Genomic DNA, 25,921 nt, shown 5'->3' with positions numbered 1-25,921 from the left:
TGAGGTACAGGAGATCCCTGAAGTCCTAATCTAGGACTGGAAAGGTGATATACATTGTGTGCCTGGGTAAGCCTGTAGTTCGAAGGGGGGAGTGAAAGGTTAAAGGGGTACTCTGGCCAAAGGGGGATAAGATGTCTGACCGCCAATGGGACCCCCCACGATCTCAGTGCTGCACCCACATATGCGGGGCTGTGTCCCCAGTCTCAGAATTCTCTTTGTTTCCGGGACTGGGGACGTGACGCCACTTCCCCTCGTGATGTCATGCCGTGCCCCCTCCATTCATGTCTATGGGAGGGGGCGTGACTGTCGTCACGCCCCCTCCCATAGACATGAATGGAGGGGGCGCGGCATGACATCACGAGGGGGCGTGGTGTGACATCACGTCCCCAGTCCCGGAAACAAAGAGCATTCCGATACTTGTGACAGCCCCGCATAGAATGCGGGTGTTGCTTTTTGGCTGCTTTTTGGCGGATGACCCCTTTAAATCTGACATTTCACAACTTTCCCCACCATTGCCAATAATTATAAGACCCATATATATATATATATATATATATATATATATAGATCCATATTATGTCCAAGTACTAGAGCAGTTAATGTCATCATTTAGGGAAATGTCGGTTAATTGCTCTACATGCACCTATAATTGTATAATGGGTGATTATGTACGCCTGTAACCAGTGCAATGTGCAAGCGCGCCCACAATGGAGGTCCAGAAATGAACATCCTTAAAGGGGTACTCCGCTGCTCAGCGTTTGGAACTAAATGTTCCGTATGCTTAGAGCCGGCGTCGGGAGCTCGTGACGTCATAGCCCCGCCCCTCATGATGTCACGCCCCACCCCCTCAATGCAAGTCTATGGGAGGGGGCGTGACGCCTGTCACGCCCCCTCCCATAGAGCTTGCATTGAGGGGGCGGGGCGTGACATCATGAACGGCGGGGCTATGACATCACGAGCTCCCGGTACTGGCTCTAAGCATGTGGAGCATTTTGCTCCGAACACTGAGCAGCGGAGTACCCCTTTAAGACTAGTTTAGTCTTGATCCGTAACAGATAGAGGGTGTAAATTTTGATTAGGAGACATGCATAGGCAGTTAAAGGGGAACTCCAGTTGTTAAAGGAGTACTATGGCGCTTTTTTTTATATTAACCCTCCGTGCCAGGGCTGGAAAATGAAACAAAACAAACTTTAACTCACCTGCCTACGTTCCCCCGTTGCTCCGATGTCTGTGTCCCGTTCTTTCCGGTCCCATGTCTTCTTCCGCTTCCTGCGGGTCGGTGAGTCACGCTGCTCTCAGCCTATCACCGGCCGCAGCAATGTCCCGCTGCAGCAGGTGATAGGCCGAGAGCAGCGTCACTCACCGACCAGCAGGAAGCGGAAGAAGACATGGGACCGGAAAGAACGGGACACAGACATCGGAGCAACGGGGGAACGTAGGCAGGTGAGTTAAAGTTTGTTTTGTTTCATTTGGCAGCCCGGGCACGGAGGGTTAATAATAAAAAAAAAAAAAAAAGCACCATAGTACTCCTTTAACGTATCCCCTATCGACACGATAGGGGATAAGTGTCTGATCACGGGGTGTTTGATCACTGGTACCCTCCTGCCCAGCACCCTGGCTCCGTGCAAGGAGCTGTGTCGACCATCGCATGGGGCAATGGCCGACGCGTCCTCTCCATGCATCTCTATGGGAGAGCCGCATTTACAGCGTTCACCTATGTCTGGCTCTCCCATAGAGATGCATGGAGGAGGCGTGATGAACACAGCTCAGTGCTGGGAGTCGGGTGCCGGGCAACAATTTATTCCCTATTCTGTGGATAGGGGATAAATTGTTAAAGGGGTATTCCAGGAAAAAAACTATTTTTTTATATATCAACTGGCTCCAGAAAGTTAAACAGATTTGTAAATTACTTCTATTAAAAAAATCTTAATCCTTTCCCGTACTTATGTGCTGCTGAAGTTGAGTTGTTCTTATCTGTCTGGAAACAGTGCTCTCTGCTGACATCTCTGCTTGTCTTGGGAACTGCACAGAGTAGAAGAGGTTTGCTATGGGGATTTGCTTCTACTCTGGACAGTTCCCGAGACACGTGTCATCAGAGAGCACTTAGACAGAAAAGAACAACTCAACTTCAGCAGCACATAAGTACGGGAAAGGATTAAGATTTTTTTAATAATAGAAGTAATTTACAAATCTGTTTAACTTTCTGGAGCCAGTTGAGATATATATATATATATATATATATATATAAATATAAATGTTTCCTGGATAACCCCTTTAAGTACCGGAGTTCCCCTTTATTGTGATAATTTAGGACAATGTTGGTAAATTACCCTACACTCACCTATAAATGTATACAGGGTGTTCCTGAATAATGCAAGCACGCCCGTAAGCCCTGCAACGTGCAAGCATGCCCATAAAGTCATAAAAGCCCTTAAAGTTGTAGAGGGTCAGAAAGGAACATCCATCTGACTAGTTCAGTCTTGATCAGTAATGGGCGAAGGCTGTAAATTTTGGTTGGGCGAAGTGCATGTTATGTCATCATTAAAGGGGTACTCCGTAGCTCAGCGTTTGGAACAAACTGTTCCGAGCGCTGGAGCCGGGAGCTCGTGACGTCATAGCCCCACCCCCTCAATGCAAGTCTATGGGAGGGGGCGTCACGCCCCCTCCCATAGACTTGCATTGAGGGGGCGGGACGTGATGTCACGAGGGGGCGGGGCTATTACATCACGAGCTACCCACCGCCGGCTCCAGCGTTCCAAACGCTGAGCAACGGAGTACCCCTCTAAGTCCAATGTTGGTTAACTGCCCCACATGAACCTATATTTGTATGATGCAAGCACCCCCGTAACCCCTGCGAAGTGCAAGCACGCCCAGAATGTGATCACAGCCCTTGAAAACATGGAGGTCCAGAAAGGAACATCCATCAGACTAGTTTAGTCTTCACCTGTTGAAAATAGGGAACTGGTCAAGGGTATAAATTTGGGTTAGGAGAAGGTGGAGTTACATAGAAATGTATAGGCCTAGAGTTCCTCTGAGGTTGAAATGTAACTATACTTTGGCCCTAGTAAATGTGCACTTTATTATGACAGTCTCTTAGGCAGGGCCTAGTGTTTCCCCTATTGTTTTCTCTATACTAGAGTTTTGTCTGTAAACTGGAGTGAGACTCATTGATCCGTAGAGGCAGCGATTCTACCAGAAAACGGCAACAACCTGGAACGGGAGCTTTAGGGTTTTCTTCGTAAAAAACGTTCCCATTCTCTCAGCTGTTGCTGTTCTTAAATATGACCATGCTGGACATTACCTCTGCTGTTGAGGGTTTTACACCTAATGCATAAGTTAGGGGGGGTGATTCCTGAGCTGGTGAGGTCTTCCAGTCTTGGCAAAGCTCATTCACCCTCCTTTGGCGCCTCCAAATAACATCCACCATCAAATCAGTGGGATCCATTGTAGGCACTGAGATTTGGACTAACTCTAGAATTGGCTCAGAGACGTCCAGGTCACTACTGGCACTAAATAAAAAGATCAAGTACCTATTGCCCAGAGTGGTCATTCACATTAGTCACGTCGAAACGGATAGAAAAATCCAAGAGTTTTAATCCGAGCTCAGACTTCTGAGATCTTCAGGACCTTCAAGTTCTTTGTTCAAGTAGCCGCCACGATTCGGAAAGTTAGTGGAGCACCTGGTCTATGTCATATTTCTCACAGAACTTGTTGGTGAAGGGAATACAAGTGAGATATTCTATCCAAGCCCAGTTGATGGGATAAACATAGAGCCAGATGACTAGAGAGGCAAAAAGACCAATGAAGACCATCAAAGAAACCATGATCATCGCCCTCTTGCGGTACTTGTCGACATTGCCAAACGTAATGTAGGGGAGGAAGGCAAAAGAGAGCATAAGACCGCTCAAGAAACCAAAAATATGGGCTATGTTATCAATCCAGGGAAGGAGCCCGAAGAGGAACAGGAAGAGAACGATGCCACAAAGCTTTAACAATGCCTTCCAAGGCTTGGCCAAGATCTGCCAGCTCTGGAAAAGTTCAACGAAGAGGCACGCCAGAAGACCGAACTGAGATCCTGCTGGACCGACCTGCAATAGAAGACATGACCAGTCAGTACACATAACAACACAGGAGAATGGAGCAAATCCTGGGTCTAAAGAAACAACATCTGCAATAGAAGACACGACCAGTCAGTACACAAAACAGGAGAATGGGGCAAATCCTGGGTCTACAGTAACAATATCTAAAATGTAAGACACGACCGGTCAGTACACAAAACAACACAGGAGAATGGGGGCAAATCCTGGGTCTACACTAACAAAATCTGCAATGTAAGACACGACTGGTCAGTACACAAAACAACACAGAAGAATGGAGCAAATCCTTGGTCTACAGAAACAATAGCTGTAATAAAAGACACGACCAGTCAGTATACAAAACCACACCGGAGAATGGGGGAAAATCATGGGTCTACAGAAACAACATCTGCAATAGAATACACGACCAGTCAGTACACAAAACCACACAGAAGAATGGGGGCAAATCCTGGGTCTACAGAAACAATATCTACAATAGAAGACACGACCAGTCAGTACACAAGACAGAAGAATGGGGGCAAATCCTGGGACTACAGGAACAACATCTGCAATAGAAGACACGACCAGTCAGTACACAAAACACAGGAGAATGGAGCAAATCGTGGGTCCACAGTTACAACTTCTGCAATCGAAGACATAACCAGTCAGAACACAAGACCACACAGAACAATGGGGGCAAATCCTGGGTCCACAGTAACAATATCTGTAATAGAAGACACGACCAGTCAGTACACAAAACACAGGAGAATGGGGGTAAATCCTGGGTCTACAGAAACATCTACAATATAAGACACGACCAGTCAGTACACAAAACCACACAGGAGAATGGAGCAAATCCTGGGTCTACAGAAACAACATCTGCAATTTAAGACACGACCAGTCAGTACACAAGACAGAAGAATGGGGGCAAATCCTGGGACTACAGGAACAACATCTGCAATAGAAGACATGACCAGTCAGTACACAAAACCACACTGGAGAATGGAGCAAATCCTGGGCCTACAGAAACAAAATCTACAATATAAGACACGACCAGTCAGTACACAAAACACAGAAAAATGGGGGAAAATCCTGGGTCTAGAGAAACAACATCTACAATATAAGACACGATCAGTCAGTACACAAAACACAGAAAAATGGGGGAAAATCCTGGGTCTAGAGAAACAACATCTACAATATAAGACACGATCAGTCAGTACACAAAACAACACAGGAGAAGGTGGTCAACTCCTGGGTCTAAAGCAGCAATATCTGCAATATAAGACACGACCAGACAGTACACAAAACCACACAGGAGAATGGAGCAAATCCTGGGCCTACAGAAACAAAATATACAATATAAGACACGACCAGTCAGTACACAAAACCACACAGGAGAATGGGGGAAAATCCTGGGTCTACAGTAACAACATCTGTAATATAAGACACGACCAGTCAGTACACAAGACCGGGGAATGGGGTCAACTCCTGGGTCTACCGTAACAACATCTGCAATATACTCCAAAAAGCATCCTGCAGAGACCACCCACTGCAAGGTAAATATGTATAGACAAGTGTCTCAACTAAGTAATACCACACCAAAAATTAGAGGACACTAACCAAAGCCCTAATTGCAAAAAAATAAAAAATAAATATTTATTGAAAAATCACAAGGATAAAACATAGATTAAAATAACAATGGCACAGTGGAGAATATATATGGTGAACACATAGGTTTCGCCCAGTCGAGCTACCTCAGGGGGCAACGCCCCCTGAGGAAGCTCAACGGAGCGAAACATATGTAGGGATCTGGCACATCCCTGGGTAAGGCTTACTATTCCATTTGGTACTGTTTTTTTTTTGTTTGTTTTTATACCCCTCTGCTGTGCTACACTGTACTATTTACCTTTACTTGTTATTTCAGTAGCACAAGTGTGAGTCTAATTCATTTATTCATACAATATATTACAGCCTTCCCGAGGATGTGTTCCCCATAGACATTCTCCACTGTGCCATTGTTATTTTAATCTATGTTTTATCCTTGTGATTTTTCAATAAAGATTCATTTTGTATTTTTTGCTATTTTTTTGATAATTTATATTTCACTTTTTAGCAGTAAGAAATTCTTGCCCCTTTTTTTTAATACATTTTTTTTTTTTTTTTACGGCATTCATGGTGCGGGATCAGTAACACTCGTTTTGTGGTACAAGTATTTATTTTTTTATGATAAAATAGGGCTTTATTTGAAAATGGACATTTATTTAAAAAAAATTTCTTTTAAAGCTCTAGTCTTCTGATCTCTGTTATACTGTTATATTCTGCAGTGTTTCTGTTGTCATATGTCCCACAGGAGGCCATCAGCCGGCCTTCAGTTGCCATGACAACCATCGGGACCCCACAATCGTATCTCAGTGTCGCTGATGGGGGGCGGGGACCCCCCACTCCCTGTCAATGCTATAGATGCAGTGGTCAGTATATTTAAAAAAAAAAAAAAAAAAAAAAACAGTACCAGATGGAATAATAAGTCTTTACCAGTGATGTGCCAGACCCCTACATATGTTTCGCTCCGTCGAGCTTCCTCAGGGGGCAAAGCCCCCTGAGGAAACTCCACAGAGCGAAACATATGTGTTCAACATAGATATTCTCCACTGTGCCATTGTTATTTTAATCTATGTTTTGTCCTTGTGATTTTTCAATAAAGATTCATTTAGTATTTTTTGAAATTATGGCTTTGGTTAGTGTCCTCTTATTTTTGATGTAGTATTACTTATTTGAGACACTAGTCGATACATATTTACCTTGCAGAGACCGGGGGGTGACAGCCGTTTCACACCACCTATCTCAAGCACCGCCCGCTGCAGGGACATAACCATATGTCCGAGGACATTTAAAAAAAATAAACAACATGACAACCATCGTGACCCCACAATCGTATCTCAGTGTCGCTGATGGGGGGGGACAGGGGGAGCCCCCACTCCCTGTCAATGCTATAGATGCAGTGGTCAGTATAAAAACAAACAAAAAAAAAAAACAGTACCAGATGGAATAATAAGTCTTAACCAGTGATGTGCCAGACCCCTACATGTTTCGCTCCGTCGAGCTTCCTCAGGGGGCCCCCTGAGGAAGCTTGACGGTGCGAAACATATGTGTTCCCCATAGATATTCTCCACTGTGCCATTGTAATTTTAATCTATGTTTTATCCTTGTGATTTTTCAATAAAGATTCATTTAGAATTTTTTTCAATTATGGCTTGCTTTGGTTAGTGTCTTATTTTTGATGTAGTATTACTTAGTTGAGACACTAGTCGATACATATTTACCTTGCAGAGACCGGGGGGGGGGGGGGGGGTTTACGGCCGTTTCCCACCACCTATCTCAAGCCCGCTGCAGGGACATAACCATATGTCCGAGGGCATTTAAAAAAAGAAATAAACAACATGACAACCATCGGGACCCCACAATCATATCTCAATGTCGCTGATGGGGGTGGACAGGGGGAGCCCCCACTCCCTGTCAAAGGTATAGATGCAGTGGTCAGTATGAAAAAAAAAAAAAACAGTACCAGATGGAATAATAAGCCTTAACCAGTGATGTGCCAGACCCCTACATATGTTTCGCTCCGTCAAGCTTCCTCAGGGGGCTTCGCCCCCTGAGGAAGCTCGACGGAGCGAAACATGTGTGTTCACCATAGATATTCTCCACTGTGCCACTAACTTAGTAATTTTTGAAATTATGTCCTCTTATTTTTGATGTAGTATTACTTAGTTGAGACACTACTCTATACATATTTACCTTGCAGAGACCGGGGGGGGGGGTGACAGCCGTTTCCCACCACCTATCTCCAGCACCGCCCGCTGCAGGGACATAACCATATGTCCGAGGGCATTAAAAAAAATAATAATAATTACTTGGGCTCTAAGACGTGAGGTAAGAGAAAGTGTCTTGACCCAGTGATAGTTACAGACAGATCCACTTAGGAAACGGGTGACAAATCCTGGTTTGTTGATCATAAGGATTAGTGAAAGGTGTTATGCCAGACGGCTAATCTCTGGGTAATCATATGAAAGTAAGGGACACGAGAGGGGAATTCACGTGCCCGTCCGGTCACAGTGACCGGTTATATAAGGACAATGCTACTGATAAAGTCATATGAATCCACTAAACAGTATCCACTGTCTATAGCCTATACGAGGAGCTTTCATCTACCTACTGCACTCAAAGATTGACTGGCATGGTGCTGTGCTTTATTTTATTTATTTTTTTTTCTAATATCGGAATTTTACACACTTATTAACCCCTCAAGCATGCAGCGATTTTTCATTTTTTTGCTTTTATTTTTTTCCTCCCCGCAATAATTTTCCAACTACAGACCCATAGGAGGGACTTGTTGTCTGCATCAACAATTGTATTTTGTATTGAGACTTCACATAGAGAAAAAAAACAGACAGACATGGTCGCACATCCACAACATGCACAATGATCTAAGGCTTCTCAGGAAAATGTATTAAACTAACAGGTCATTAACGTACTTTATGATCATGAAGTGCAAGCCTACTAGCCACGTCACGGCCACCTGTAAGTAGCGGGTCCGTAACGTCCCCAGCATAAAATGGGGTGGCACTGAGCGGCGACCACCACTGCGCAGCACCAGTGCCCACAGGGGGAATGACCCACTGGCAGAGAAGCCCCAATGCTGCCCGAACCAGATCCTGGGCCTACAGACACGGCGCCCACTGCAGCAATGGACGCCGCACAGCAGCGCACCACTGTGAACAGGTGTAAAAGCTCACTTACCATGTGCTCCCAGTCAAAGACTGGGAGGCTGTCAGAAAGAGTAGGGCCCTATGCAGCGCCATTTTATACTAGGGACGTTACGGACCCGCTACTTACAGGTGGCCGTGACGTGGCTAGTGGGCTTGCACTTCATGATCACAAAAGTACACTAAAGACCTGTTAGTTTAATGAATATTGCTGAGAAGCCTTAGATCATTGTGCATGTGGTAGATGTGCGACCATGTCTGTTTTTCTCTCTATTTGAATGTACTTTGTAATGACATCACTCATTTTACCGCAAAATCTACGTTGGAAAAAAGAAAAACTAAAAAGTGCAATTTACTCTTTAGGTCCATACGATTACACTGATTCTCCATGTATTTAGGTTTTGTTTTATTTTACTACTTTAAAAAAATATTAGAACTTAGAAAAATATTATAAAAATATTAGAAATATTAGAAAAAGGAGCATGCTTAAAAGGAGAAGTCTCATGCATAAAAACTTATAATTTTTAGATTGCGGGGGGGAACGGGCCACGCCCCCCCCCCTCCATATATCTCAATGGGAGAGCTGTTTGGCTATCTCCGGCATTTCCATAGAGATATATGGAGGGGGCATGGCAGCCGCCAATTCGTGGGGGGGGGTTTGTGACGTTCCGTTCCAGGGGAGAGCAGAGGCCCTGTGAAGTAGATCACGGGGGGATCCCAGTGCTCGGAACCCCACAATCTAAAACTTGTTCTGACCCCGGGGTCAGAACAAGACAATCTTAAAGGAGTAGTCTCATGGAGGAAAAAGTTATCCCCTATAATTTTTTATATATAGGGCTGTATGAGGGCTCATTATTTGTGCCGTTATTTGCAGTTTTTATAATTTTTGCTTTGATTGGACTTTTCGATCGCTCTTTGTAAATTTTTTTATGATCTATAAAGTGACCAAAAATCAGCAATTCTCAACTTTGGAATTTTTGGGAGGGAATTTTACAGCTTTTAGACACTGAAATAAACTTAAAGGGGTACTCCGCTGCTCAGCGTTTGGAACAAACTGTTCCGAGCGCTGGAGACGGGAGCTTGTGATGTCATAGCCCCGCCCCTTCATACCGTCACGCCACGCCCCCTCAATGCAAGTCTATGGGAGGGGGCGTGACGGCTGTCACGCCCCCTCCCATAGGCTTGCATTCAGGGGGCGTGGAGTGACGGCGCTATGGGGGCGGAGCTATGACATCACGAGCTCCCAGCGCCGGCTCCAGCGTTCACAACAGATTATTCCAAATGCTGAGCAGCAGAGTACCCCTTTAAGTTTAATGAGTTAACGCCAGATATCAGCCTTGAAGCGCGCGCAGCTCCTGAGCGTGCTTCATACTGCGGGAACGGGCACAGGGGGCGTGAATGCACACCCTGTGTCTATACTGATGAAAGTCTAACAGAGCAAACTACGACAGCTAAAATCTAGCAGACGACATGTAAACTTTTTGTATATACCCCTTCACAGTCCCTGCAGTACTCACCTCAGCCCTGTAGGGCAGGAATAAGGCACTGGCTAGGTTCCCTGTAATACCACTCAAAATATAGATGATGGAGATACGAAGCCAGCCTGCCAGCTTCTCTAAGTCACGTAAGACCGTCATCTGGAAAATCACCGACACCAAACAATGGATGATCCTGAAAGAATTTGGGGGAAAAAAAAATGCATCAGCCTTATTTTGTCAAGAATATAATAAAAAATTATAGAGGAACTATGTTCCATCCAAAACACTATCCACATTGAGCTAAAATAACATTTTATTCATATCCTTAAAACCCTATTACATCAAATATAAAGTAAATCCAAATATAATCATCAATTAAATAGACCAATAGTTCTCCTGTGATGAACACTTTTATATCCCGACGCGTTTCCCCAGCGGTTCATCAGGGGATCACAAACAGAGTAGATATACAAGAGTGGGGAAAGTTCATTATAAAGCAGCCTTTAAATTCAGAGGGTATAAAAAATTTAAAAATAAAACATATAAAAACTTATGTCATTCTTCTCTACCAGTTCTGCAATGCTTGTTTAGAAAAAAAACCTCACCCCAGGTTAGGGATATGGTTCTTAAAAGTTTCAGCCTATTTAAAGGGAAACTCTCACTGAAAAATGACTTACCCAGCATGAAGGAAAAGCGAGAGCCACAGTCTGTAAAACTGATCAGGGACTTCGGGGTTTAGGAATGGCAGTAAGCCGCACACCTCATCCAAACAGTGGACCTGTTAAAAACAGATAAAACCTTTTTATAGCTAACATTAAAAGGACAAGTATCATGTAAAAAAAAAAAAAAACTTAGATCACGGGGGGTTTTAGATCACCGGGGGTCCGAGCGCTGGCCCTTAACCCCCCCAAGGCTCACATATACAGCGGCGTGCCTATGAGAGAGCCGTTCGGCAATAACACCCCTGAAGAAGTCACCTAGGGGTGACGAAACGTGTTGGATTCAGGAGGGCACCTGTTTCACCACCTAGATTGTATACTGTCTCTGGTTCTTTTGCTTTTCCTGTGCCTACCCCTATATGTATGTGTGGGACTACTGACTGACAGGTTGTTTTATTACAAATAACTTGCTTAGGGGTTAGGCTATAACTCATATTACAGGTTCTGGAATTTACAGTGACCCCCCCGACCTACGATGGCCCCAACATACGATCATTTCAACATCGCATGTAAGGCAGCATCAACATGCGATGCTTTTGTATATCGGGGCCATCGCATAAACAGCTATCCGGCAGCCCAGACTGCTTCAGCTGCCACCGGATAGCCATTTACGGTGCCCCGTGTGCTCCGCTGACGATCACTTACCTGTCCTCGGGGCTCTGGCGCGTCCTCTTCAGGATCCCCTGCATCGTCGGTGCTCTCCATCGTCTTCATCCAATAGGAGCGGCGTGCGTAACGACGTGATGACAGCGACGGAGAGCGCGGATGCCAGGGAAGCAGAGGACACCCCGGGGACACTGCGACAGTGATGGAAGGCGACATCCAGGGCAGCGGTGACGAGCTGTGACGGTCTGGAGCGGAGGGGACACGTGAGTATAACCTCCAATACCAGTGGTCTTCAACCTGCGGACCTCCATATGTTGCAAAACTACAACTCCCAGCATGCCCGGACAGCAGTTGGCTGTCCGGGCATGCTGGGTGTTGTAGTTTTGCAACATCTGGAGGTCCGCAGGTTGAAGACCACTGTCCTATACTTTACATTGCACGGATCCCTCAACATGCGATGGGTTCAACAAACGATGGTCCATTGGGAACGGATTACCATCATATGTTGAGGGACCACTGTATATGTATACTGAGTCTATTATGTATGTATAGGTCTATGATGCTGATGAGACAGTATAGGGGACGCTAAGTATACAGGTTCTGGAATTTATATGTATACTGAGTCTATTATGTATGTATATGTCTATGATGATTATGAGGGGACGCTAAGTATACAGGTTCTGGAATATATATGTATACTGAGTCTATTATGTATGTATATGTCTATGATGCTGATGAGACAGTATAGGGGACGCTAAGTATACAGGTTCTGGAATATATATGTATACTGAGTCTATTATGTATGTATATGTCTATGATGCTGATGAGACAGTATAGGGGACGCCAAGTATACAGGTTCTGGAATATATATGTGTACTGAGACTATTATGTATGTATAGGTCTATGATGCTGATGAGACAGTATAGGGGACGCTAAGTATACAGGTTCTGGAATATATATGTATACTGAGTCTATTATGTATGTATATGTCTATGATGCTGATGAGACAGTATAGGGGACGCCAAGTATACAGGTTCTGGAATATATATGTATACTGAGTCTATTATGTATGTATATGTCTATGATGCTGATGAGACAGTATAGGGGACGCCAAGTATACAGGTTCTGGAATATATATGTGTACTGAGTCTATTATGTATGTATATGTCTATGATGCTGATGAGACAGTATAGGGGACGCTAAGTATACAGGTTCTGGAATATATATGTGTACTGAGTCTATTATGTATGTATATGTCTTTGATGCTGATGAGACAGTATAGGGGACGCTAAGTATACAGGTTCTGGAATTTATATGTATACTGAGTATATTATGTATGTATATGTCTATGATGCTGATGAGACAGTATAGGGGACGCTAAGTATACAGGTTCTGGAATTTATATGTGTACTGAGACTATTATGTATGTATATGTCTATGATGCTGATGAGACAGTATAGGGGACGCTAAGTATACAGGTTCTGGAATATATATGTGTACTGAGTCTATTATGTATGTATATGTCTTTGATGCTGATGAGACAGTATAGGGGACGCTAAGTATACAGGTTCTGGAATATATATGTGTACTGAGTCTATTATGTATGTATAGGTCTATGATGCTAATGAGACAGTATAGGGGACGCTAAGTATACAGGTTCTGGAATTTATATGTATACCGAGTATATTATGTATGTATACGTTTATGATGCTGATGAGACAGTATAGGGGACGCTAAGTATACAGGTTCTGGAATTTATATGTATACTGAGTATATTATGTATGTATATGTCTATGATGCTGATGAGACAGTATAGAGGACGCCAAGTATACAGGTTCTGGAATTTATATGTATACTGAGTATATTATGTATATATATGTCTATGATGCTGATGAGACAGTATAGGGGACGCCAAGTATACAGGTTCTGGAATTTATATGTATACTGAGTATATTATGTATGTATATGTCTATGATGCTGATGAGACAGTATAGGGGACGCCAAGTATACAGGTTCTGGAATTTATATGTATACTGAGTATATTATGTATGTATATGTCTATGATGCTGATGAGACAGTATAGGGGACGCTAAGTATACAGGTTCTGGAATATATATGTATACTGAGTCTATTATGTATGTATATGTCTATGATGCTGATGAGACAGTATAGGGGACGCTAAGTATACAGGTTCTGGAATATATATGTATACTGAGTATATTATGTATGTATATGTCTATGATGCTGATGAGGGGACGCTAAGTATACAGGTGCCCTGGGAGAGGTCCTAAGGGCTTCTCCCTGTAGTGGGAGGGCATTTATGTGCCTTTTAAAAAAAAAATTTAAATGGGGATCTGTGTAATTGGATGTGTTTACAATTTTTTGTGTATAGTCAATAAAGATTGACTTGTATTTATGAGATATTGGGTGTGCACTAGACGGTGAACTTTTTTTCTTCTTTGTGGTTCGGCAATCTTGGGTTCTCCCATAGAACTATATAGAGGGGCGTGGTGGCCCCCGATTCGGGTGGGGGTCGTGACGGGGGCGGCTGTATCGGAGAGCCAAGGGGAGGGGGGTAAAAAAGGCGCTCGGACCCTCCGCGATCTAAAACTTATCCCCTCTCCTTCGGTGAGGGGATACGTTTATTTACATGATACCTGTCCTTTAAGAACATGTAAAGGGGAACTCCAGCACTTTAAAAAACATGTACCCCTATCTACAAAGTGGTGGGGGGGGGGTCTGACTGCTGCGACCCCCTGCAATCTCCAGAACAAGGCCCTGGCTGTCCCTGCTGCATGGGGCTGGCCGTGACACCATGCATTGTCTATGGGAGTGTCAGAGAAACCTCAGTGCTGTCCATACATCAAGGAGAGCGGGGCCTTGTTCTGATGATCACAGGGGTCCCAGCGGTCGGATCACCCCCCCCCGTGATCAGACACTAATTCCCTATCTAGTAAATAGAAAATGGTAGAAACACATTGAGATCTGCAGATTCTGGTCAAAAATAATTCCGTAGTGTGCATGGCCATATATTGCAAGTACCTGCCACCTCCAGTAATATTCACCGCTATTTGCACGCTATCCAAAAAAATGTTCCCTACTTGCACACTTAAAGGAGTACTCCGGTGGAAAACTATTTTATTTTATTTTTTTAAATCGACTGGTGCCAGAAAGTTAAACAAATTTGTAAATTACTTCTATAAAAAAAAATCTTAATCCTTCCAGTACTTATTAGGGGCTTTATACTACATAGGAAGTTCTTTTCTTTTTAGATTTCTCTGATGTCATGACCAAAGTGCTCTCTGCTGACCTCTGCTGTCCATTTTAGGAACTGTCCAGAGTAGGAGAAAATCCTCATAGCAAACAGATGCTGCTCTGGACAGTTCCTAAAATGGACAGCAGAGGTCAGCAGAGAGCACTGTGGTCGTGACAGAAGAGAAATCTAAAAAGAAAAGCATTTCCTCTGTAGTATAAAGGCCCTAATAAGTACAGGAAGGCTTAAGATTTTTTTTCAATAGAAAAAAATTACAAATCTGTTTAACTTTCTGGCACCAGTTGATTTAAAAAAAAAAAAAAAAAAAAGTTTTCCCCCGGAGTAGCCCTTTAAAGGGGTTCTCGGGTGGAAAACTATTTTATTTTATTTTTTTTAAATCAACTGGTGCCAGAAAGTTAAACAGATTTGTAAATTACTTCTATTAAAAAAAAAAAAAATCTTAATCCTTCCAGTACTTATCAGCTGCTGTACACTACAGAGGAAGTTGTGTAGTTCTTTCAAGTCTGACCACAGTGACACCTCTGTCTGTGTCAGGACCTGTCCAGAGCAGAAGCAAATCCCCATAGTAAACCTCTTCTGCTCCCGACAGTTCCTGACACGGACAGAGGTGTCAGCAGAGAGCACTGTGGTCAGACTGGTAAGAACTACACAACTTCCTCTGGAGCATACAGCAGCTGATAAGTACTGGAAGAAATAAGATTTTTTTTTTTACAGAAGTAATTTACAAATCTGGATAACTTTTTGGCATCGGTTCAATTAAACAAAAAAAAAAAAAAATAATAAAATAAAAAAAAGGAAAAGTTTTCCAGCGGAGTACCCCTTTAAGTGGACACAAGTGTCTTGGTTAGTGAAAAACTAAAATTTGAATATATTAGGTTAATAAATTTGATTATATCAGGGAACGTTTTAAGCAGAGTTTTCCCACCAAGGTGCCTCTCCAGCTGTTGCAAAACTACAACTCCCAGCATGCCCGGACAGCCTTTGGCTGTCCGGGCATGCTGGGAGTTGTAGTTTTGCAACAGCTGAAGGCAACCTGGTCGGAAAGCATTGCAGTGAAGGCAACCCTATTCATTCAGCAATGTGAATGCTATGAACACAGAGAACAACATACCTGTGAACAAAGGGTGGCCTCTTCGTGGAAGTAACCATGCATGAAGGTACAGTATTCCCTTGTTGTAATTTCACAACTACAAAAGCAAAATATTGTAAATATATATATATAAAAGTGAAAAGTATTTTCCACCATCACTGCCCCGTTGTAAACCTTTCCTAATCCTATCTATGAACATGGATATCTCTAGGAACTTCTTCATAAGCAACTTCCTATGCACACCGCATTAAAGGGGTACTCCACTGGAAAACATTTTCATTTAAATCAACTGGTGCCAGAAAGTTAAAGGGGTTATCCAGGAAAAAAAACTTTTTTTTTTTTTAATACATCAACTGGCTCCAGAAAGTTAAACAGATTTGTAAATTACTTCTATCAAAAAAAATCTTAATCCTTTCAGTAGTTATGAGCTTCTGAAGTTGAGTTGTTCTTTTCTAAGTGCTCTCTGATGACACCTGTCTCAGGAACCACCCAGTTTAGAAGTAAATCCCCATAGCAAACCTCTTCTAAACTGGGCGGTTCCCGAGACACGTGTCATCAGAGAGGACTTAGACAGAAAAGAACAACTCAACTTCAGAAGCTCATAAGTACTGAAAGGATTAAGATTTTTTAATAGAAGTAATTTACAAATCTGTTTAACTTTCTGGAGCCAGTTGATATATAAAAAAAAAAGTTTTTTCCTGGAATACCCCTTTAAACAGATTTGTAAATTACTTCTATTTAAAAATCCTAATCCTTACAGTACTTATCAGCTGCTGTATGCTCTACAGGAAGTTCTTTTCGTTTTTAATTTCCTTTCTGTCTGATCACAGTGCTCTCTGCTGACACCTCTGTCCATGTCAGGAACTGTCCGGAGCAGGAGAGGTTTGCTATGGGGATTTGCTCCTACTCTGGACAGTTCCTAAAATGGACAGAGGTGTCAGCAGAGCGCACTGTGGTCATACAGATAGGAAATTCAAAAATAAAAGAACTTCCTGTGGTGCATGGAACAGCTGATAAGTACTGGAAGGGTTAAGATTATTTTAATAGAAGTAATTTACAAATCTATTTGAAGGGGTTATTCAGGAAAAAACTATTTTTTTTTATATATATATCAACTGGCTCCAGAAAGATAAACAGATTGGTAAATTACTTCTATTAAAAAAAATCTTAATCCTTTCAGTACTTATGAGCTTCTGAAGTTGAGTTGTTCTTTTCTGTCTAAGTGCTCTCTGATGACACGTGTCTCGGGAACCGCCCAGTTTAGAAGAGGTTTGCTATGGGGATTTGCTTCTAAACTGGGCGGTTCCCGAGACACCTGTCATCAGAGAGCACTTAGACAGAAAAGAACAACCTTAACTTCAGAAGCTCATAAGTACTGAAAGGATTAAGATTTTTTAATAGAAGTAATTTACAAGTCTGTTTAACTTTCTGGAGCCAGTTGATATATAAAAAAAAGTTTTTCCCTGGATAACCCCTTTAACTTTCTGACACCAGTTGATTTAAAAAGAAAATGTTTTCTAGTGGAGTACCCCTTTAACGTATACATGTTCAGGACACAACTGCTTTTTCTTCACAAAGCCTCGACGTCTGGCTTCATTATTTCCCCCCCCCCCCCAAATCGCCTTGGTTCTTACCTTCCCTTGGTCCCAATGCAACAGGGTCTTCCTTTGATTTCACAATCCATGTGTTTCAAGCCAGTGTGGTTGTTTTTGGGTTGGTACGTGCAAATCTTTAAAAAAAAATAAAAATAAATAAAAATAAAAAACCAACGTACGTTAGATGAGCCGGGCGACATTTTACAGTGACCCAAATGAATGCCACTTACCGGCCACTTAGTGATGTCATCGGCCCAGACGTGGGGGGTAATGGATGCAGGCTCTTCACAAGTCCTGGTGGATACAAAAGAAAGTAAAACTGATAAAGATGCAAGAAAACTTAAAAAGTGTTCTATAAACATTTGACAATATTTAAGGGGTACTCCGGTGGAAAACATATTTTTTTTTTAAATCAACTGGTGCCAGAAAGTTAAACAGATTTGTAAATGACTTCGATTAAAAATGATTTACTCTTCCAGTACTTATTAGCTGCTGTATGCTACAGAGGAAATGATTTTCTTTTTGAATTTCTTTTTTGTCTTGTCCACAGTGCTCTCTGCTGACATCTCTGTCTGTGTCAGGAACTGTCCAGAGAAGGAGCAAATCCCCATAGCAAACCTCTCCTGCTCTGGACAGTTCCTGACATGGACCGAGGTGTCAGCAGAGAGCACTGTGGTTAAGACAAAAAAGAGAAAAGAATTTCCTCTGTAGCATACAGCTGCTAATAAGTACAGGAAGGGTAAAGATTTTTTAATAGAAGTCATTTACAAATCTGTTTAACTTTCTGGCACCAGTTGAAAAAAAATGTTTTCCACCGGAGAACCCCTTTAAGATCGCACCCGGGTCTCAGTCCTGAGTTATATCCAGATGAAGCACTCTGTAGTGTGCTTCACTCCCCAGTCAGCTGCCAGATCCTAATGCTACTGTGCTCCATAGACTATAACGTATATATGTGGATCATGAGTCGGATAGGATGGCCGGCTGAGGAGAAAAGCGCGCAACTCCACCACCAATCAGGAGAATGAGCTGGGAGAAGCAGATGGTAGCGTGTACAGTGTATAGGGACATAGAATATTCTATATGTACAGAGTATGGGAAAGACTATATACTCCGCCCACCAGTTTTGTGAGAACTGCAAATTATATATGAAGCCTGCAGAGCAGAAATCTGCAGAAAAATGCCATATACAAGTTATTTAATGGCCACAAAAAGTGCTACTTCTCATAGACCACTCAAAGGGCAGCTTATCTGTAAAGCCACCTGAAATGTTAAGTATGTTTTTATTTAAAAAAAATTTGAACACTCATTTATATATATATATATATATATATATATATATATATATACCGTATATACACACATACACACACACACACACACACACACATAGAAATATACACTGCTCAAAAAAATAAAGAAAACACTTAAACAACACAATGTAACTCCAAGTCACTGACACTTGTGTGAAATCCCACTGTCCACTCAGGAAGAACACTGATTGACAATCAATTTCACATGGAACAGACAACACGTGGAAATTATAGGCAATTAGCAAGACACCCCCAATAAAGAAGTGGTTCTGCAGGTGGTGACCACAGACCACTTCTCAGTTCCTATGCTTCCTGGTTGATGTTTGGTCACTTTTGAATGCTGGCGGTGCTTTCACTCTAGTGGTAGCATGAGACAGAGTCTACAACCCACACAAGTGGCTCAGGTAGTGCAGATCATCCAGGATGGTACATCAATGCGAGCTGTGGCAAGATTTGCTGTGTCTGTCAGCGTAGAGTCCAGAGCATGGAGGCGCTACCAGGAGACAGGCCAGTACATCAGGAGACACGGAGGAGGTCGTAGGAGGTTAACAACCCAGCAGCAAGACCACTACCTCCGCCTATGGGCAAGGAGGAGCACTGCCAGAGCCCTGCAAAATGACCTCCAGCAGGCCACAAATGTGCATGTGTCCACTCAAACGGTCAGCAACAGACTCCATGAGGGTGGTATGAGGGCCCAAAATCCACAGGTGGGGGTTGTGCTTACAGCCCAACACGGTGCAGGACGTTTGGCATTTGCCAGAGGACACCAAGATTGACAAATTCACCACTGGCGCCCTGTGCTCTTCACAGATGAAAGCAGGTTCACACTGAGCACATGTGACAGAATCTGGAGACGCTGTGGAGAACGTACTGCTGCCTGCAACATCCTCCAGCATGACCGGTTTGGCGGTGGGTCAGTAATGGTGTGGGTTGGAATTTCTTTGGGGGGCCGCACAGCCCTCCATGTGCTTGTCAGAGGTAGTCTGACTGCCATTAGGTACCGAGATGAGATCCTCAGACCCCTTGTGAGACCATATGCTGGTGCAGTTGGCCCTGGGATCCTCCTAATACAAGACAATGCTAGACCTCATGTGGCTGGAGTGTGTCAGCAGTTCCTACAAGAGGAAGGCATTGATGCTATGGACTGGCCGCCCGTTCCCCAGACCTGAATCCGATTGAGCACATCTGGGACGTCTCGCTCCATCCACCACAGACTGTCCAGGAGTTGGTGGATGCTTTAGTCCAGGTCTGGGAGTACATCCCTCAGGAGACCATCCTCCACCTCATCAGGATCATGCCCAGGCGTTGTAGGGAGGTCATACGGGCACGTGGAGGCCACACACACTACTGAGCCTCATTGTGACTTGTATTAAGGACATTACATAAAGTTGGATCAGCCTGTAGTGGGGTTTTCCACTGTGATTTTGAGTGTGACTCCATATCCAGACCTCCATGGGTTGATACATTTGATTTCCATTGATAAGTTTTGTGTGATTTTGTTGTCAGCGCATTCAACTATGTAAAGAGGAAAGTATTTCATACGATTAGTTCATTCAGATCTAGGATGCATCTTAGTGTTCCCTTTATTTTTTTGAGCAGTGTGTGTGTGTATATATATATATATATATATATATATATATATTACTATATCACACATTTTAACATACAGACTGGTTGCTCATCATTTAGAATACAGCGTATTACATTGGGTTTAACAGAGTCTTGCAGTCAGGTGAGTGACAAATTTCTATTCCTGTAACTGAGCCAATGTGTCACCGCTCTGGGGCGACTGGGAAAGTACACGTGTCTAGGAAGCTGATCTTAACTTAGGACAATACATCTTGCACCAAGCAGACGGCTTTACTAAAGTAGCCAATGTAATCCAGGCGTGGGGTGGATGGCAGCTGGTCCGCAGGTAATGTGGCTCAGCAGGCCAGGAACGAAAAACACTTTTCAGTCACTCTACCTGCTCTAATGTTACTAATGGTAATAGCCAATAAAGTTTATTATTATTGTATAATTTCACATTAGAATATATCTGAACATGTAAAAAAAAATTAAAAAAAATAAAAAAGGTGAAAAATACAATACAATAAATACATTTCAATAAAATGTGTTCTGTTGTACCTTCAATCGGGAACAGTCACTACAATGTATAATGGGAAGAGTAAATTTAGATCAGTGTTTCCTAACCAGGGTGCCTCCAGCTGTTGCAAAACTACAACACCCAGCATGCCCGGACAGCCGAAGGCTGTCCGGGCATGCTGGGAGTTGTAGTTTTGTAACAGCTAAAGGATCAATGATCAGTTTCTTATTGGTTCATGATTTAAATTGTTGGTCTACGGGTCGTGAGCCTAGAGGCAGTCGGAAACCTGGTCCTAGGGGGATAAGATGTCTGATCATGGGGGGTCCGGCTCGGCCCCCCGGCGTTGTGAACTTTTATGTTTAGAACACCGGTTTTGGGCAGCCGTGGTCGTGACATCACGCCCCCTCCATTCATGTCTACGGCCCCTTTATTTAGTATGCCAGGGTGCCGGGATGGAGATCACGGGAAGTCCCAGCAGCCGGATCCTCAATGATCACAGTAACATAGTTCATAAGGTTGAAAAAAAGACCAGAGTCCATCAAGTTCAACCTATAACCCTATTAAGTCCCTATTGAGTTGAGTTCCGACATCTTATCCCCAAGAATTTCCTCTGTAGTATTCAGCAGCTGATAAGTACTGGAAGGATTAAGATTTTTTTAATAGAAGTCATTTACAAATCTGTTTAACTTTCTGGCACCAGTTGATTAAAAAAAAAAGTTTTCCACCGGAGTACCCCTTTAAAGATTGAGCATGAAGGAAAGGAGACATAAGAGGCTGAACTCACCGGGGGTCCTGATGACACACTGCACCAGACACTCTGCTCTCACCATCCTTCTCATACAGCAAAGGAGCATTATGTTCCGGCCACTTTATGAAAGTAGCCAAGGTTTCCTAGAAAAAAAAAAAATAAAGTTTTTTTTAATTTTACTGTAAATTGTTTTAACCTTGTAACATATTGCAGAATTATGTAAATGACAAATCACTAAATTCTTATTACTGGCATAAAGCTCCACTGAGGTAGAAGCGTGCCAATAATTACAGGGCTGTGCATACATTTCCCCTAAAAAAAATATTTTTTTGAATAAAACATAAAATATTTAAAGAAAAAAAATATATATATACATATTTGGTATCACCATCTCTATAATGACTCAAACTGTAAAAATATAATCACATGGTAATTTTCTTAAAAAAAAAAAAAAATACAATAAAATTATTTTTTTTAAAGTGCATAAATGACAGCAGTATTTAGTTACTCTGCCTTCCTAAAGATGAAAAAGGCAGCAATCAAAAAGTCATATGATACCAATAAAAACTACACATTTTTAAACCGACACAAAAAGACAAAATAAATAAATAAATAAATAAAGAGCCCCCTGCCCAGCTCAGTCAAGAAAAAAATATAACAAAATGTATGGTCTTCCAACAGTATTTATAATGCACAGTGAATGGCATAAAAAAAAAAATTATAAATATTAACAACGTTAATAATAACAATATTATTAATAACAATATTATGATTACAAATAATCATGCGAATAATAATGATAATGTTGCTATAATTATTAATAAAAATTATAAAAATATTGCTATTATTGATAATTATATATATATATATTTATATATACTTCTCTATACACACACAATATTAACATTATTTACAATAACAATATTATCAATATCATATTATTATTATAGTAAGTGTTTATATTATTACTATACTCAATAATATTAATATTGTTAATATATAAATATATATACGGTATATGTATTTCTCTACACACACACACAATATTAACATTATTAATAATAACAATATTATCAATATCATATTAATATTATAGTAAGTGTTTATATTATTACTATACTCAATAATATTAATATTGTTAATATATATATAAATATATATACGGTATATGTATTTCTCTACACACACACACAATATTAAAATTATTAATAATAACAATATTATCAATATCATATTAATATTATAGTAAATGTTTATATTATTACTATACTCAAATATATTAATATTGTTAATATTTATATATATTTCTCTAGACACACACAATATTAACATTATTAATAACAATATTATCAATATCATACTATTAATATTATAGTAAGTGTTTATATTATTACTATACTCAATAATATTAATATTGTTAATATTTATATATATTTCTCTATACACACACAATATTAACATTATTAAAAATAACAATATTATCAATATCATATTAATATTATAGTAAATGTTTATATTATTACTATACTCAATAATATTAATATTGTTAATATTTATATATATTTCTCTATACACACACAATATTAACATTATTAATAATAACAATATCAATATCATATTAATATTATCGTAATTGTTTATATTATTACTATACACAATAATAATATTGTTAATATATATAATAATATATAATATTAACAACATAAATCATATTAATAATAATAGTATTATTATTATTAATAATGGGAATAATAAGGATAATAATAATATTGTAAATATATATATATATATAAATATATTAACAGTATCAATAATAACATTACTACTATTATTAATAATAAGAACATTACTACTACTATTATTATTATTAATAATAATGATAAAAACAATGCTAAATTGGCAGTATTTAGTTACTAGGCCTTCCTATTTGTCCTTTTGCCCCTCGGATCTGCATGTATAATATGCGACTCCTAACCAGGGCTGTATATATTAGACGGACAGGAGAGATATCTATAGTTACCCACAGAGATGTATTGTATAAAGCTGAATTAACCTGAAGATCCGAGAAAGACGCAATTCTACTGCACGTCAATATCAAACTAGAATTTGCTGGTGAGTGAGCGCCTCCTACTGGTGCACTATAGTAAGCAGGGTAAGGAGAGAAACATTCCATCAGGCAATGCAAAGTCTTACCGAGCACTCCCGACGTTGTGTTTGTACGCAGCCGGAATTATCATTCTGAATGCAGCAGCCGGACTGGCGTTCCAGGTCGTGTTCTCTTTTTATCAGGTTCTCGATTTGGACGTCTCTCCGTATGCAGGGGGAAAACTTGGCGCCCAAGTGGATGAGAGAGATCTGAAATGACAGGTTTTAATAGTCAGTGATCATCCTGTAGCAGTGTTTCACAAGCAAGGTGCCTCCAGCTGTTGCAAAACTACAACTCCCAGCAAGGCCGGACAGCCGGAGGCTGTCCGGGCTTGCTGGGAGTTGTAGTTTTGCAAACTAATTTAGCAATAAAATCACAAGAAAAAAAAAGAGGGAGACCCCTTTCTTCCTCAGGTCCGTCTATCCATGTTACTGTGACAATGTACAATACTACTTACGGAGCTCGGACCTATCCAGAAGTTTTCTTGTTGTATGTACTTGACACTTTCGTATACACCTTTATTCCGTAAGACCTATGCACAAAAAATAAATAAATAAATAAATGGAAGGAAGGAGAAGAACCCCCCCCCCCCCCACCCCCCAAATATTAAAATAAATAAAAATTATTAAAAAAAGGAGATTATTTTGTACTCACCGTAAAATCTCGCTCTCGTAGCCTTCATTGGAGGACACCTATACTGATGGGTATAAGCTCTTCGCCACTAGGAGGCGCTGACACTAGGAAAAAAAAAAAAGTTGGCTCCTCCCCGGCAGGATATACCCGCCCACTGGAAGTGAGGTAATCAGTTTTTTTCACAAAGCAGTAGGAGAAGCCAACAAAGAAATATGTCCGAAGGACCCTAAAAAGAATCCGGGATGATAAAAAAGAAACAAGAATTGGAAAAGAAAATCCGGACAAAGAATGAAGAAATGGGTGGGTGCTGTGAGACCCAGCAGACAAAAGTCTGGCTGACTGGCATCAGTCCTAAGAACAGTGGTCCCTCAACATATGATGGTAATCCGTTCCAAATGGACCATCGTTTGTTGAAACCATCGTATGTTGAGGGATCCGTGCAATGTAAAGTATAGGACAGTGGTCTACAACCTGCGGACCTCCAGATGTTGCAAAACTACAACACCCAGCATGCCCGGACAGCCGTTGGCTGTCCGGGCATGCTGGGAGTTGTAGTTTTGCAACATCTGGAGGTCCGCAGGTTGAAGACCACTGATATAGGAAGTTGTACTCACCTGTCCCCGCCGCTCCGGACCGTCACCGCTCGTCACTGCTGCCCTGGATGTCGCCTTCCATCGCTGTCGCCGCGTCCCCGGGGTGTCCCCGCCGCTCCGGCAAGGCCTCTGCTTCCCCGGCATCCTCGCTCTCCGTCGCCGCCATCACGTCGCTACGCACGCCACTCCTATTGGATGACGGGACGGCGTGCGCAGCGACGATGGAGAGCGCCGACGATGCAGAGGATCCCGACGAGGACGCGCCGGAGCCCCGAGGACAGGTAAGTGATCGTCACCGGACCACATGGGGCACCGTACACGGCTATCCGGTGGCAGCTGAAGCAGTCTGCGCTTCCGGATAGCAGTTTATGCGATGGCCCCGACATACAAAAGCATCGTATGTTGATGCTGCCTCTGAGAGACCATCGTATGATGAAATGATCGTATGTCGGGGCCATTGTAGGTCGGGGGGGGGGGGGGGTCACTGTACCTGCAGGGACCCTCATCCAGAGTCCTTACACCAGCAGCGAGGTACGTGAGATGGGAGACCGACAGCGATGGAGACCGTACAGACAACAGTCTGGCTGAACAAGTACACTGACAGGTGCTGGAGAAAAGGGGACAGCCAGATAGGCGATCACTGTATCCCTCTGTCACCTGTGGGAGGGAGGAGAGGCCGAGGAGCCATGGATAGTATCCCCCCCCCCCCGCCTTGGGAGAACGGGGGAGGCTGAGGAGCCACGGAATACATCCCTGTACCCCATCTAGAGTCCATAGGACACGCTGGGACACGACTTTGTACACTTC

At 42.0% G+C, this 25,921-nt stretch overlaps 1 protein-coding gene across 4 annotated transcripts in view; it reads right to left on the bottom strand.

The window, feature by feature from the left end:
• Positions 1 to 1,471: 1,471 nt before the first annotated feature.
• RHBDF2 (rhomboid 5 homolog 2) overlaps positions 1,472 to 25,921 on the bottom strand; it is a 100,044-nt gene continuing 75,594 nt past the window's right edge. For all 4 annotated transcript variants that reach the window (XM_056549852.1, XM_056549849.1, XM_056549847.1 and 1 more), the window contains exons 11-19: positions 24,346 to 24,420; positions 23,936 to 24,097; positions 21,779 to 21,885; positions 17,829 to 17,892; positions 17,638 to 17,732; positions 16,025 to 16,100; positions 10,992 to 11,092; positions 10,354 to 10,507; positions 1,472 to 4,088 (exon numbers count right to left, since the gene is read on the bottom strand). In XM_056549852.1, the coding sequence (XP_056405827.1) occupies positions 3,669 to 4,088; positions 10,354 to 10,507; positions 10,992 to 11,092; positions 16,025 to 16,100; positions 17,638 to 17,732; positions 17,829 to 17,892; positions 21,779 to 21,885; positions 23,936 to 24,097; positions 24,346 to 24,420 (1,254 nt within the window). In that variant the 3' untranslated portion in view covers positions 1,472 to 3,668. The remainder of the gene's footprint in view (positions 4,089 to 10,353; positions 10,508 to 10,991; positions 11,093 to 16,024; positions 16,101 to 17,637; positions 17,733 to 17,828; positions 17,893 to 21,778; positions 21,886 to 23,935; positions 24,098 to 24,345; positions 24,421 to 25,921) is intronic.

Source organism: Hyla sarda, chromosome 13 (genome assembly GCF_029499605.1).
Source record: "Hyla sarda isolate aHylSar1 chromosome 13, aHylSar1.hap1, whole genome shotgun sequence".
In the NCBI taxonomy this organism is placed as follows: Eukaryota; Metazoa; Chordata; class Amphibia; order Anura; family Hylidae; genus Hyla; species Hyla sarda.
This window is presented reverse-complemented; position numbering and strand designations above follow the sequence as displayed.